The 15,203-nt window shown below is 42.7% G+C and overlaps 1 protein-coding gene across 2 annotated transcripts in view; it reads right to left on the bottom strand.

The window, feature by feature from the left end:
* The window catches only part of KIAA1217 (KIAA1217 ortholog), a 393,972-nt gene extending 381,674 nt beyond the window's left edge, over positions 1–12,298 (bottom strand). Inside the window, exons 1-2 of one of the 2 annotated variants that reach the window (XM_078151949.1) lie at positions 11,989–12,298; positions 1,687–1,970 (exon numbers count right to left, since the gene is read on the bottom strand). In XM_078151949.1, coding sequence (XP_078008075.1) covers positions 1,687–1,970; positions 11,989–12,058 — 354 coding nt within the window. In that variant the 5' untranslated portion in view covers positions 12,059–12,298. The remainder of the gene's footprint in view (positions 1–1,686; positions 1,971–11,988) is intronic. The other variant, XM_020978279.2, reaches the window with a different exon arrangement.
* Positions 12,299–15,203: the final 2,905 nt, after the last annotated feature.

Below are 15,203 nucleotides of genomic sequence, written 5' to 3'. Positions count from 1 at the left end.
AGAATAAACTGTAGATTTTAATTATCCAAGTTTAACATCATCCCTCATTAGCATGTATAATCAAAAGTTGGTGGGTTATAGGTGGCAGGGGTGCAATTGAGGGAGATCATATTCATAAATGTCTATGGTATAAAATCTAATAGGACTTTTTAAAAGTAAAAATTTTGCAAAACTTGTCTATACAGATTTGACATAAATGTCTAATTCTCAGCTATAAAACACTGCACTGACCTTTCTGGTTAAGGTTAAAAATCAATACCAATCACCATCCTTCCCCACCCCCACTCCTCCCTCCTCCTTACCCTAGCACACCAGTCTGGGCTTTTTATTTCCTCCTCGTATATTTGTAGGCCAGCCTGATAAGATTCTCTGCTTAGCTTGTAAGGTCCATCATGGTATCATATCTTTCATGCCCCCAAACCTGCTGCCATCTGCTATAAAGTAATTGCATCCAGCCAAGAAACAACAGCATCCCAAGCCACATTTGGGTGATATCAGTGTGGCTATCAAAATAAGGGGGTGGAGGGAGAGGAGGGGGAACAGGCAGCTTGGAACAGTGAAGAGCAAAGCTAGCAAAAACAAACAAACAACATCTGGGGCAAAAAGCACATCTGTTTCCCAAGAGATGGGGCATGCAGGTGGCATTACCCAAGCCCATCAACCAGACCTCCCCCAAGGAGGTCTTGTGCTACAAGACACATACCCAGTGAAATACAATTAAGGGTGGGTGGTGGCATACCCATTGAAGTCCCAATGCCATTTCCAATGCTTTAAATTGATGTGGGTAGTCAGAGGAAGCACCATATTGGAGAGGTAGGATGAATCTGCTGAGCACTGATTATACAGGCTTTTTTCTCTCTGACCTGTCTCTCCAATCCTACTACACCTCCATACAAAAATCCAAGGATAAGGTAGATGGAGTCAAAAAGGAATGTCAAAGCTCATTCCTCTTTACATCTCCTTGTTCATTTTATACCCTCTTTCCTTTCTGTTGATCTTGCTATAGAGCCTTGAATGGCACATCAAGCAATAACATCATGGCTTCCTGCAGAAGACATGACCAAGTATACCATGGTTTTGAGTTACAAGGGACCTTAGCAACTAATTGGTCCAACATGTAACCACAAATGAATTCCCTCTACAAAATATCCAACAGGTGGTCATTCACTGTCTGCTTGAAGATCTCCAAGGAGGGGAAACTCACTACCTCCCAATGTTGTAAACGGATAGCAATAATTATTAGGAAGTTTTTTCCTTACACTTGGTCTGAATTTGTCTACTTAATACTTTCACCAATTGCTCCCTCAAGCTTTTCCCCAGGGTCAAATAAAACAAATTATCACTCTTTCCAAGAGGCAGCCCTTCAAATCCTTGAAAATAGTTATCATGCTCTATGCCTCCCTCACCCACATCTTCTATTCTTTGGGCTAACATCCCCAAATCCTCATCTTGTATGTATTCAAGGCTCTTCCCAACACTGGATTCCCTTCTCTAGTTTATCCAAATCTCACTTTCGATTCCAACATTCTCCAAATGAAAGTAATTTTACTTTATTCCATACCAGACAAAGAATGTTCAAGAAACTGTATTAGAGGCTTGAGATATCAAGATAAAAATAAAAGTATCCATTTCTCCAAATCAAAGGATCCCATCAACACCCCAGTTAGAGCTACCACCATTTCCTACCTGATCTCTCAGCCTTTCTTGGTGACCCATGATGGCTGTAGCATGGTGAGGGTATTTCTGTTTCAGATGTTCCAGGAAAGCTTCTCTCTTCCTGTCCATCTCAGATGTTTGCATTCCCAGTATCTCTTTGGAACTACGGGGCCCACCTACAGTGTGTCTCCTTGGGATATTTCGGGAAGACTTAGAAACTGAGAGACGACTGTTTCCATTAGCAAGGCGGTCCTTGGTTCGGAGACATCCTGCATCTTCAGATGATGTCACATGCAGATTGCTTTTCCCCTGATCTGAAAGGTGAAAGAATACAAGTCCTCTTAAAAGTCTCTCTTTAACAATCTCATTTGAGGCTTCATGAGACTAATTATCATAACATTGTTAAGAAATGTTTGTATAGAGAAAACCCCAGAAACTTAACTCTATGAAATTATAGTGACCAAGAAGTTTGGTCTGGCTGAAGGGTGAAAATATGTGTTTCTTCTTTGCAGAGGTGAGGGGCTGTGGATATGGAATACTATATGCCTTGTCAGACTTGTTCGATTTCATTGAACAGCTTTTGTCCTCTTTCTTTAAAAAAAAAATCTATTCCCAGGGGCAGCTAGGTGGCGAAGTGGATAGAGCTCTAGCCTTGCAGTCAGGAGGACCTGAGTTCAAATATGGCCTCAGACACTTGACATTTATTAGCTGTGTGCCCTTGGGCAAGTCACTTAACCCCAATTGCTTCACCAAAAAAAAAAATCTATTCCCAAAATACAACTTGAAGAGGGGTGGAAGAGATATTTGGAAATTAAAGTGATGTGAAAACAAATCAATAAAACAAAAAGCAAGAAATGTGAGCTAAGATTTTATTTCTTTTGACAATAGTAAAGGAAAAAGAAAACAAAATCCAGGTAAAATACTCAAAAGTTACATATTAGAAACATCTAAGTCCACTTGAAGGCCCTATTATTTCTGACTTTTTTTTTTCCCTTGGGGTTGTTCAAAACCAGAATACCTTCTTTGGTTATAATAACTATGTTACTACTCAGCCTCTCTGACCTCCCCACAAAAGGGAGCTTATATAACCCCAAAGATCCCTCTGATGATTTCACCTGGATTTTTGACTGAACATTTCATGCTGACAACAGAATTGCTTGTGAGGTCTTTATAATCAGCTGTTGAATCCTAAAACATTTGATTCATGGTCAGGGTCAAAAAATAATGACTGCCCTGAGTAGCAAGCAGGAGTCTCACTGGACCATGATCTACTTGAAAAATTCTATTTTCTCCTTATTTGCTTAAACAAAGCAAAAATGAGAACACTGTTAGAAATAATGATTATAGAGATGTAGAAAACAAACACGTGGACAAAGTTCAACTGAACTAAATACTATGAGAAAATTATTGTGGAGAGGGAAATGACATGATGGATGCATCAGAATGAATTTGGAGATCAGAGGCAGTCATCATGGCACAGAGGAAAGAATATTGTCTCTGAAGTCAGAGGACCTGGGTTCAAATCCCACCTTTATCATTTACTTCTACATGTGTGACCTTGGGCAATTGACTGAACCTCTCCGGGCCTCAGTTTCCTCATCTGAAAAATAGGTATTCTTGGATTAGATCAGGTGCAGCCTTTTGTCTGAGTCCAAGTTTTACAGAACAAATCCTTTTATTAAGGGGATTTGTTCTGTGAAGTTTGGATTCAGTCAAAGTGCCACACTTGAGGACCTAGAGGGCCACATGTGGCCTAGAGGCCCCAGGTTCTCCATCATTTAGATCATTTAGATGATCATTGAGGTACATTCTAGCTCTGAATCTATGGACTATATCTGACCTACCCTGGAAAGAACATAAGAATTTTGTTCTATTGCGTCCAACTCTTCATGCCCCTGTGGAGCATATTACACTAATACTCTTCATGGGTTGTCTCAGCAAAGATACTGGAGTGGTTTGCCATTTCCTTCTCCAGCTCATTTTACAGATGAGAAAACTGAGGCAAACTGGGTTAAGTGACTTGCCCAGCACACAGCTAGTAAGTGTCTGAGGCCGCATTTGAACTCAGGAAGACGAGTCTTCCTGACTCCAGGCCCAGCATTCAATCCACTGGTCATCTAGCTGCCCCATCCCCCCCTTTACTAATGAGGAAATTGAAGCTGAGAAAAGTTAAGCGCCTTGCTTAAGTGACTTGCCTAGGGTCACACAGCTAGGAAATATCTGGGGCAGGATTTGAACGAGGGTCTTCGGAATTCCTAAGTCCAACACTGTCCACTGCTCCAACCAGCCGCCAAACACCAAGTATGTGCAAGAAAACAGTGCCAAGGGTCAGAGACACAAAAATGAAACTGTTCTGGCTCTCTTGGCACTTACTCTAGCGGGGGAGTAAATACACCATATACAGCTATGGAAATAGGAGTATATACAAAGCACATACAAAGAAGTGACTTCCTGGGAAATATCCACTAAGTCAGAGAGGGCTGAGATCTGTTGGTTAAATGTTGGTCCACAAGTTCCCCCTCCGATGAAATACATTTTAAAATGCTTATTTATTATGAACTTAACAGCCACAAACATTTCCAATCACCAATTCTTCAAGTACTTGAGCTCTCCTCCATATATTTACAAGAGTTATTTATTTATTCCCCTGAAATGAAAACAGAACAAGAAGAGTAATCGCTGAGAGTAAATATATGTTCTCTCAGAGAAACTGGAAAAGGAGGGGAAAGGATTCTTCCCCTTCCCTGTAAGCACTCTCATCTTTCCTTCCAGTTGGCCTGTCCTTGTTCCCTAACACTTCTCACTGGGAAGGTCATTTCTACTGTCATCTTTCTGATTGTTCTTGTCTTGTGGGTCTTCTGGGAATGCATTCATTCATTCACATTACCAGATTTAAAAAGAAAAAACACAAGCTTATCGTGTGATGGTCATAGATGGCTGTCCTATAACTCAGAAAACATTGAATTCTTCCTCGTGTTCTGTCTTTCCTTTGCGTCAACATGACCCACCTCTCGTGTGCCCCCCTGGCATCAGACACCTGTTCCATCTAGGAAAGACCAACGCTTCTTTCCATAGAAAGCTCTTTGAAACCACATCCCAGTAATCTGATACTCTTCCTCCAAGAGGCCAAGCTCAGTTAGGAGAGTAGTCACGGGAAAAGTCTCCCATGCCTGAGGAGAGAACACATTTTACAACTTCAGCTACTTGGGCATAAATGTAGTCTTTCAATAAGGTCTTTCAGAAATAACCAGGGATGGAAACAAAAGGGAGAAGGGAGTGGGTGGAGGACCTGGGAGAAAACAGTTCAAGGACCTCCCAGGCTCATTGTTTAGAAAATCATAATAGTTCTATTGAATAATGATTACAGCCAGGGGCCCCAGAGTAAAGACCTCCCTCGAGCTTGGGTAGAAAAGGGAGCCAGAATATTCCCAAGAAGCAGGTTATTTCTCCTCTGCCCTACATCTCCAGTTTCATTTGCTACTAGCATTTAAACATAGATGTCTTCTGAGATTCTGCAAATCTATGTCAAACCAAATAGTGAGACCACAGTGTGAAAGTGTGATTCAAAGGATGTGAGCAGCTTCCCCTTCTCTCAATTCCTCTGGACCACTCCCTCCATGGATGGAAGAAGACAGGGCACCTATGGAGACATATTCCTTAATCTTCCAAAGGGCAAATATGTTCAAGGCTAGTCAAGGAGCATTTAAGTGCCTACTAAGCGACTAATGGTGCTGTACTAAGTTCTGAGGATAAAAACAAAGGAAAAAGACAGTCCCTTTCTCAAGTACCTCACAGTCTAATGAGGGGGACCTCATATAAATGACTATAAATAAAATACATGCAGGATAAATTGTAGTTCTTCAACAAAGTGATGGCACTAGCAACAGATGACGGGGATGGGGAAAGGCTTCTTTTAGAAGGTGGAATTTTAGTTGAGACTTGAAGGCAGCCAGGAGGCAAAGATGGGGAGGGAGAGAATTCCTGCCATGGGAAACAACCAATGAAAGGGCAGAGAAGGGAGGAGAGTCTTCTACGAGGAACATCAAGGCCAGTGTCACTAGACAGTAGGCTATGTGATGGGGAGTAAGTAACTTATAAGACTGGAAAGATAGGAAGAGGCCCAGTTATTCAGGTCTTGAGTTTCAAAGGGCTTCTCCAAGGAGAAATGAGAGGCAGTGTGATGTACTAGAAAAATTACCGAATTCATAATCACAGGATCATTGTTTAGATCTGGAAGGGATCTTAGAGGTCCTTAAACCAAACCTCTCCCCCATCACTTTGGCCCAATTTTACAAATGAGAAAACTGGAATTCCATAGAAATTTGGTGCTTCGTCCTGAGTCACACAGCTCGCAGGCATCAGTGGCAGGTTTTGATCCAAGACCTCAAAGCCAGTACTCTCTATGCTATATGGCATACTGCCTCTGTAGATTTAGTTAGAGGATTTGGGGGTCAAATTTGGGCTCTGTCACTAGTTTACCTTGGGGAAGTTCCCTAGGCATCAGTTCCCTCACCTGTAAAATTAGAACTAAATAACCTTTAAAGTCATTTCTGCTAGCTTAACAGAAAAAGTAATGGAACAATGATAATGGGTGAAATCTATGTGGTACTTTCAAGTTTGCAAAGCACCTTACGTGTGTTATCTCATTTCGATCTTATAACCCTGTGAAGTAGATTCAATTATTATTCCCATTTTACTGATGGGGAAACTGAAGCTGAGACAACTCAGGGTCATATAGCTAATAACCTGACTAGGTTTCTATCTATTGCGCCACCTCAAAGCTGCCTTAAATATCAACTAGGCAGGGAATTACAGTTATTCCTTCCACATCATGCCTTTCCCCATTGCAGTTTTGATATATCGCAGGGCGGCATAAGAAATTAAATGGGAATTTTGGGGGGCAGTTTTGTGTTTGATACTCAAAGGCCAGCAGACGACACAGAGCCTATGACCAAATACTTAACCCAAATTTTATAATAAGGTACTGTAAGCACCTCAAAAAAGAAAAAGAAAAAATTCTGACTCCTTCTCTGGTATGAAGGGAAGGCCAAAATTTTTATGTGGAATTTCCAGATCACAGGGGTAAGGGTGGGGTCTCTCCCCTAACTCCTGCAATGTGGAAGGGATAACTGTATAAAATTTTTCAGAGACATGTGAATTAATTCCATTCAGTAGACTATAACCTTTCCAGAGGAATATTAACTCCTTGAGAATGGGGACCGTTTCGTTTTTGGCTCTGAATCCCAAACTCCTAACATAGGCTTTGTACACAGCAGGGATTTTATAAATGTCTTGAGACAGCAGGTTATATGGGCCAGTTCTTCAAATAGATGATTTCATCACTGTGGATGGCCCCTCAATGAGATAAATGGAAAGACACTGCCATGAGAGTCAGGTGGTCAGAGCCTGTCTTGGCCCTGACCCTAACATTCTGTGTCTTCTAGAGTCACTGGACCTATGTGTGCCTGAGTAGCCTCACTGTTAAAGAGGGGTCTGAAGGGATGGACTCTTAATTAATTTCCAGACTTCACATTCTATTTTACCACTTACCAGTGAAGGTTGAACCCTTCTACAATTATGATACAGCTTTTATGAGTTGCTGTACCCCAAACATTTATTACCCTAGTTAATGACCTTAGAGAGTTAACTCTCCAAAACAGAGCAGGTGCCATCTTGCATTGGTAAAGGGAGTTTCCTCATCTGGAATTTCCCCACAACAATGAAATCATAGTCATAGGCTCCAGCCCACCAGCCTGTCAGCAAGAGGGTTCTTAACTTTTTTTGTATAACAGACCCCTTTACTAGTCTGCCGAAGTCTATGGATGGACCACTTCTCAGCATAAAGCTTCTAAAAGTACAAAAAAAAGACACATAGAATGACAAAGGAAACCAAAGGTTGGTGAAAACAAAGATGTCATTTTCCTCCCATCTGAGTTCATAGCCCCCCTGAAATCTGTCCTGGTACCTAGGTTAAGAACTCTTGTTTTTATGTAATAAACAGCTCAGGGTTTACCAACATTGATGTTCTGATGACAGACACATAGTCTGTCCCTAGTCCCTTAAAACCTCACCATCTTCATAGGAAAGAACAGAGTTTATGCTCTGTTGGCCTAGACTTTGAGAAGCTATGGTCACCTTCACACAACAAAAATTACTCACTCTGATGTCCTGCCTTAAGACTAACAAATTACTTTGCCCAGGACAAACCCATGAGGCAGATAGTCCAAGTATGTCTCTCTCTCTCCCTCCCTCTCTCCCTCCCTCTCTCTCCCTTTCTCTCTCTCTTTCTCTCCCTCCCTCTCTCTCCCTCTCTCTCTCTCCCTCTCCCTCCCTCTCTTTCTCTCCCTCCCTTCCTCTCCTCCTCCCTCTCTCCCTTCCTTCTCCTTCATCTTCTTCTTCTTCTTCTCTCTCTCTCTAACAGCTGAAGAAAATGAGATTCAGAGACTCTATCCATAGATGCACAGTTAACACACTGGCTATAGAATTTGTATCTGGGTGTCTTGACTTTAACTCTAGTGCTCCTTCCACTTTGCCCAGTACTAAGAATACAGCTTTATTTCTGTCAACAGCTCCGCCCTGGTCCTGACTTCTTCCCCTTGGCCAGAAATAGGTGGGTAGCACATTCTTAGGGAGAATGTCTAGGCAGCTGTGTTTGTGTTGACTTGTTGACTTACAGCTAACTGATTTTGGACTTTTTTTTAAAAATAATATCAAGTTGTATTAGGACCAACCATATTGAGCCTAACAGAGAATACTTATTCTGTGTAGTTAGTTGACTTGGAGTCCAAAAGATCTGGGTTCTGATCCCGCCTTCTTAGTTCACTGGCTATGGGTAAACTGCTTCACCCCGCTAAGCCTCTCTTTCCTCATCTGTAAAATAAGGATAATAATGCATATAGCACTTAGTTCACTTATCTCATATGATATATACATATATCATATATAAAGTATAAGATAACATAATGTATAAAACAAGTGCTTTACAAACTTTAAAATGCTATCCTCATGCCAGTTATTATTGTTTTCATACATAAATCACAAATGCAGGCTTATTCATGGGTTATACTACTCTCACCAAAAAAAAAAAAAGACTTCAAAGGGACAAAAGGGCAGCTGACCCACTTTTGTGAATGATCCTCTTCAGCACATTCATATATAAGCCAGACCACGCCTTCTGAGAAACAAAAATTATGTTAAATAATTAACAGGTATGTGTGCTTGAGACTGAAATCTTGGAAAGATTGAGAGTATCCATAAGGGGCTATCACAGGAAATTTCCTCACTTACATTTACATAAACAATGCAGATGATAGATTGGAAGAGAAGGAAGGGGGCTTTGAAATTATCTAGTCAATCCCCCGCATTTCTTTTTTCCATTGGAATGAGAGAGGTAATATTAAAATTCGATCCAAAAAGTGATGGGAAGGCACTGTGAGAACTTCAGTTGGCACAAACAACTACAAATCCACTAACATCCTTCACTCCCCAAAACAGCCTTGTTCTTGTTCACTTCAGTTGTGGTCATGCAGGGCCAGGTCCTTCTAGCTTCCACTGTCTCCCAAAATCTTCCCCAAGCTCATGGTCGTTGCTTCCATGACACCATCTATCCATCTCCTCCTCTGTGTCTCTGTTTTACTGCTATTATTTAGTTATCATTTTGCCTTTTTTCCATTGGGCAGTTCTCACTGTTGAGTTATTTCTTTTATCTCTAGGCAATCTGGCAGGCAACTAGGTGGTGGTGTCCATAAATTCTGGCCTGGAATGATAAAGACTCATCTTCCTAAGTTCAAAACTGGCCTCAGACATATAACACTCACTAGCTGTGTGACCCTGGGCAAGTCACTTAACCCCATTGCCTAGCCAAAAAACAAAAACAAAAACAAAATACACAAGCACAGTCCAGCGAAACAAATGGCCCTGCCTTGGCCATGTCCAACAATAAATGTCTCATTCTGCCTTCTAAGTCCATCACCTAACTGTCAGGAGATTTCATCTGAAGTCCTCGGGGGACTCAGGAACACTTCATTTTAAACAAGTAAATAGAAGCCCAGAAAAGTAAAGGATTTTTACTAGAGTTATTATGAGTAGTCGGTAACAGAGCTGGAAAGACAGTCTCCAGATTCCAGCTCTGGTATGCTTGCTTTGATTTTATCAAGCTACACAGACTCCAGAAAATAAAAGGGTCCTCTGGGTAAAAGAACCGGATTTTGACACCTCTAGTCTTTCCCCTCACCTCCCATTCCTAAGGGCATAGCAACCTCCAGGGATGTGGGTTTTACAGAGAAACAAGCCTGGGCCTTCTGAAAGCTTTTTTGGTCTGGCCTCTGAGGGTCCCCCGGCCCACATTCCTGACAGCTTACAGAGCTGGAAGAGATGATGGAAGAGTAGTTGAGGGGAAGGGAAACAGAGACCAACCACCTTGGTAGGTCCATTACATGTCCATGCCAAGTACCAGCCTGGTCATCCCCCAGTCCTGCCCTCCAAAGGTCTCCTATGTCAACCAAGTGTAGCCAGGGTTGGGTAAGTCGGAGAGGAGAGGATTTCTCTACCTGCCTGGTTATTTTTCAGAACACCAATGCTAAAACTGTAGCAGATGTCCTAGGGCACCTGCAGGTCCCTCAAGCAACCCTGGGGGACTCAGAAGGGACTGTGGCCTTTAAACATGGCACGGGAGGGTTACCTCAGCAGTCCACCTACAAACTCAGCAGGAATCCCTACAGTTGACAGCTTCTCCTTGCCCATGGCACAATGACCAGATGCTGCTCAATTCCCAGGTGTTTCCAGATGGTTAGAGATATCTTCCTATTTTATTTGCTCCTTATTCATACTGACCAGCCAGACTGGCTCCTCCAATATATTCTCATCCTATCCTGGGGCTGCAGTTCTTCAGCTGAAGGGAGAATGAATCCACAATCCACTCACCAAGTTTTCTATAATCAGCCTTTTTTTCCCCCTAGTGCCCAACCTTGAAATTTCAGTGTCCAAGGTTTCTTCTCTACATACGCGTTTTCAAACCATGCTTTTGGACTTTTGGAATAATCACTTGCAAGCATCTTTGACTGGACTCTAGCCTAGGTGGCCACTTTGCTCTCTGCCAACCCTAATACCTACAAATCTAAGATGCAGACCTACATAGTTTCCCAAGCCTTAATCCTTTGCATTTTTCCCTGAGGTTCTCCATTCTAATTACATTTTCTTCTCCGGGGGTTTAGTTTTGCATTTCCCTGGTAGATGAGTCATTGATGACTTCCCCTTTTACATACCAGATGAAAACATACCTTTTCCCAAGTGGATAATCCCGACCCCCACACTGATTGCTATGCCATGGAACACATATTTCTGTTGTTAAATGGCCTCTGAATGAACTTCACGAGGAGGTGGGGCTCAGAATTCTGCGTTTTCAGAGCATGCCATCTACACGATAGTCAGGGACACTACAGGGTAGTCACAGGGGTAGCAGCAAAATGCTATTGAAGCGGCCATTCATTCCCCGGCCCCATCTGAAAATGTCCTTGGAACTTTACGCTTCTGGGAATTTCCTGGGGCCGGGGGGGGAGGGGTGGGAGAAATAGACAGGTCCCTCTGGTAGGTGATTTAGGAAGCCAGTCACCCCAGAAGCCTGCTTTCCCAATCCTACCTTACCCTATCTCCACGCCCCCTCGAACTTTGCCTAGCTAGCGAATTCTTCTATTTCCACCCAAGCACTGAGCTTTCAACCAACCCAAGGAAAACTTCATTGGAGCAAATGCTCCAAAGCCAACCTGAGATGCAAAGCTTAAAAACAAAACAAAACAAAACAAAAAAAACCCACACTGGTCAAACTGTTTGGCTTCCTCCAAAAGCCGCAACAGCAGCAGCAACTACGAAGTAACTTCTGGACTTTCATGTAAAATAAAACTTGCCTGTGAAATCCACAACTCAGCCGCCTCTCTGCTAACCCTGGAACGGACCCTCGGCAGGCTCGCAGTGAGCTTCATTCACATAAAGAGCTACATTACAGCTAGGAAGCCCAAATGCTGTCTTTAAAACTACAGCTCACAGCGCTGAGCTTTCCCTGGGGAGCAGCGCTCATAATACGCTTGCTGAGTATGTCACGAAATGTGACATCAGTTCACCAAGTTTTCCGCTTTGGAGAGTCAAGGGGGAAAAAAGCCTCCTGAAGATAAATCCAACACCAGAAGCTAAAGGACTTTTGAACAGCCACATGCACAAGAGAAATCATGTTCCCTTTCCCCCCTTCTCCCTGCCATGCACTCTGCGTCGAGTTATAAAAAGCAGCAGTGAGGGACACGCTTAAATGTAACTCCATCTTTGAATGATCCTGTTACTTACCCTTCATCTGTCTGCTGTCTGCTGAGGAGGGAAGGCAGGGCTCAAATTTCTGGCTTTCATTTTCCTCCATTGTCCCAGCCTCCAGCGCACGCTCCCCACTCCTAACTTTAAAAACTGCAGTTCTGAGCCCAGCCAGAAAGGGGCTGGGAGGGGGCTGGTGGAGGGCTGGGAAACCCCACCCTGAATTACTCTCTTCTACTGGGCAAAGTCCCCAGCAAAAACAAACTGCATTCCAGACGCCGGGGCTATCCGCTCCCTGGGACTGGTCCTCAGTGGAATGGTGGGCAGTACTTTGTGAGGCTGGGGCAGGACCAGCCCCCAAGCCGCTCACACTCACTCAGGGCCCCAACAGGTGATGATGGGCTTCCTACGCAGGACTTCTGGCCGCCTGTTTTCCAGGGTTCCCAACTCCAAAGGCACTTCAGCCAACAGGCATTATTACGAAAGGAAACATTTCACGCATGATTACAGCCATGTATATCTGCTGGAATCCACACTTCTTTTCATCTCAGACACAGGACAAGGATCTTTTCACGAAATACATAAGTGTACATATTTTTTAAATACCCCCAAACCCAAACATTTCGCTTACATTCCTTTTAAAAAGAAAAGGAACTTGAAAGAAATAGTTTGCATACAGCTTCTAGAAAGACACTGCCAGCTACTACTAACTTTACTGGGTCCAATTAATATCTAGAAGTATAACGTATAACTTGGACCACTTTAACGGAATCAATTTCAGTCATTTAATCTGGACTTTGGAAAGAAGACCCAGGCAATTGCCTGGACATTTTTCCCTCTCTCAGACCACAAATTGGAAAAGTAAACTGACCCTTCAAATCTTGACTTAATTACAAATAACAACTGAGAAACAATTAAACACATTATTCTTTGGATCTGTTGGATTACATTGAACACATGTTTAAAAAAAATTACCTACAAATATTTATTTTGTTCTTGACTCAGTCCTTGAAAAACTGGCATAGTTCCCAGAAATTGAAAACAGGAGGTACAACGTCCACACAGAGAAGATGGGAAAGGCAATCTTGACCATATTTTAACTCTGCTATTTCAGACAGCTAAAAAGAACACAATCACTAACAATGTGATGATTTAGTCAACGGAGGCCTGATGATTTTAGGATACAGAGTTAATAGGAGTAGATGGGCTGTCCCTCCCAGGGGGACATCCTTTGACCCACTTTCCAATCTGTTTAGATGATGTTTTAGCTTAATTTAGACCAAGATTTGGTATAGCACAATGGCTGGCCCATCTTCCTGACTATGACCTTCAATCACCTGTGTGTTTTGGAAATGTTCTTCTCGTTCATGGTAAAAAGATGCGGAAGCCTCCAAAGGACAGAGGATATGGACAAAAAGGAAGTTAACCCTGCCAGACATTCCCAAAAGAGACCGGGAAGGGGAGAAGGTTAATGACAGGGAAGGAGGAGGGGACCTTTTATGGGCCCTATTCTTAATATCCAAAAGGAACATGGTGAGCCTTCCAGAAAACCAATATGTGCAGTTGGGCTTACACAGTAAATAACCCAAGGGTTCAATAACTGTGCAGAGACTTTCCTAGGTAATCTTTACATAAAAAGGACTTCATCTTAGACCACTTTTTTCCCACCAAAAGTATGAGGACAAATGTCTTCTTTCAACAGGCCTGCATTTTGTCTTTAGGCTTTCTCAGAATTGGGGACTGGCAAGAAACGGTCCTTGCTCATTCTTTGTTTACAACCTCATTTCAGGGCCCCAGGCTTAAAAAATGCTGATCCTTGTCTAGGTCACAGAATGGTCTCTGCCAGATGTCCTTCCTCCTGATTTCTGACTCCTAAATGACTGGCTTTGGTTTGTCAAGAAGCCGGTCTGATCAGTCCTTACCTGTCATTTGACAGAATGCAGAGACCCAAGCCAGAAGGAGATAGTAGCAGCCTCGGCTTTGGACTGAAGCCTCTCACAGAATCTGGGTAGAAGCAAACTAACTTGTGTGCAGGCCTTTGCATATTAGTGACTTACCAGAGTCATTAGGAAAGTGAAGGATCAACTCTCAGACTTCCATGGCTCCCTGGAAGGCTGAGGCAAGGAGAATCCTTTGCCGGGTCTGAGCTCTTGTTAATGCAAAGTAGTGGTTCTCAAACTTCTTGGTCTTAGGACCCTTTACATTCTAAAAAAACTATTGAGGATTCCCACCAAAGAGCCTTTGTTTATGTAAGTTATATTTAGCCATATGAACCTCATTCAAAATTAAAATGTCTTAGTATTATTATGAAAAGTATTGACCTTGTAGATCTCTTGGCAAGGTCTCAGTGACCCCCCCCCCCCAGGGGTCTTTGAGAATCGCTGAAAGTCAGGCAAATACACTCCATGGGATATTGCCTCCCCTCCCCCACAGTCAACTCAAACAACAGCCTAAGTAGACATTCCACTACCCAAAGAGCAAAACTTGTAGTGGAATGCCAGAGAAGACAAAGAAAGAAAAGAAAAGGAAGAAAGACATCAAGACAAGGAATCAGGAACCATGAAATCTGGGCATTTTTTTTAACAACAAAAAAATTTTATTTTTCTTAACAGGTCTGAGTACTTCCTGCTGTCTTATAATAGTTGAGACAGGGAACAGAATGGAATACTTAAAAAATACCAAGTGAATAAGCCTATGCAGAATCCCAGAATCTCAGAAATGGTTAGCACCTCTGAGATCACCTCCATCAGCTATTCTACAATACCCACAATAAGTCAACATTTGGCCTTCCCTTGAAGACGTGGGGTGGGGGTGGGGGCATTCTTTGATTCTGCAGAAGGGTGCCTTCTAGCTACACAGCTTCTAAATTTCTAATCATCCTAATCTCTCACTCTCCTTCATCCAGGTCTCTAAGGATTACTGGTTCTGTCTTCACATCTGACTCAGTGATCCCTGTCTCAGTATTCACCCATCTGTCACCATCCATCAGGTCCTCCTGCCTTGACTTGATCTCTAAGGTCTCTGGTAGGTTGAAATCTAGGTGGCTGAGTGGATAAGAGCGCTGGGCCTGGAGACAGGAAGACTCATCTTCCTAAGGTCAAAACCAGCCTCAGACACTTACTAGCTGTGTGAACCTGGGTAAGTCACTTCACCCTATTTCCTCATCTGGTGAAGGAAACAGCAAACCACTCCAGTATCTTTGCCAAGAAACCCCCAAATGGGACCACAAAGAGATAGACTAAAAATGACTGTAC

The sequence above is a fragment of the Phascolarctos cinereus genome, unplaced genomic scaffold (genome assembly GCF_003287225.1).
Source record: "Phascolarctos cinereus isolate Bilbo 61053 unplaced genomic scaffold, phaCin_HiC Scaffold_1;HRSCAF=81, whole genome shotgun sequence".
Taxonomy (NCBI): domain Eukaryota; kingdom Metazoa; phylum Chordata; class Mammalia; order Diprotodontia; family Phascolarctidae; genus Phascolarctos; species Phascolarctos cinereus.
Note: the sequence above shows the minus strand (reverse complement) of the source record. Positions and strands in the feature narration are given on the sequence as shown.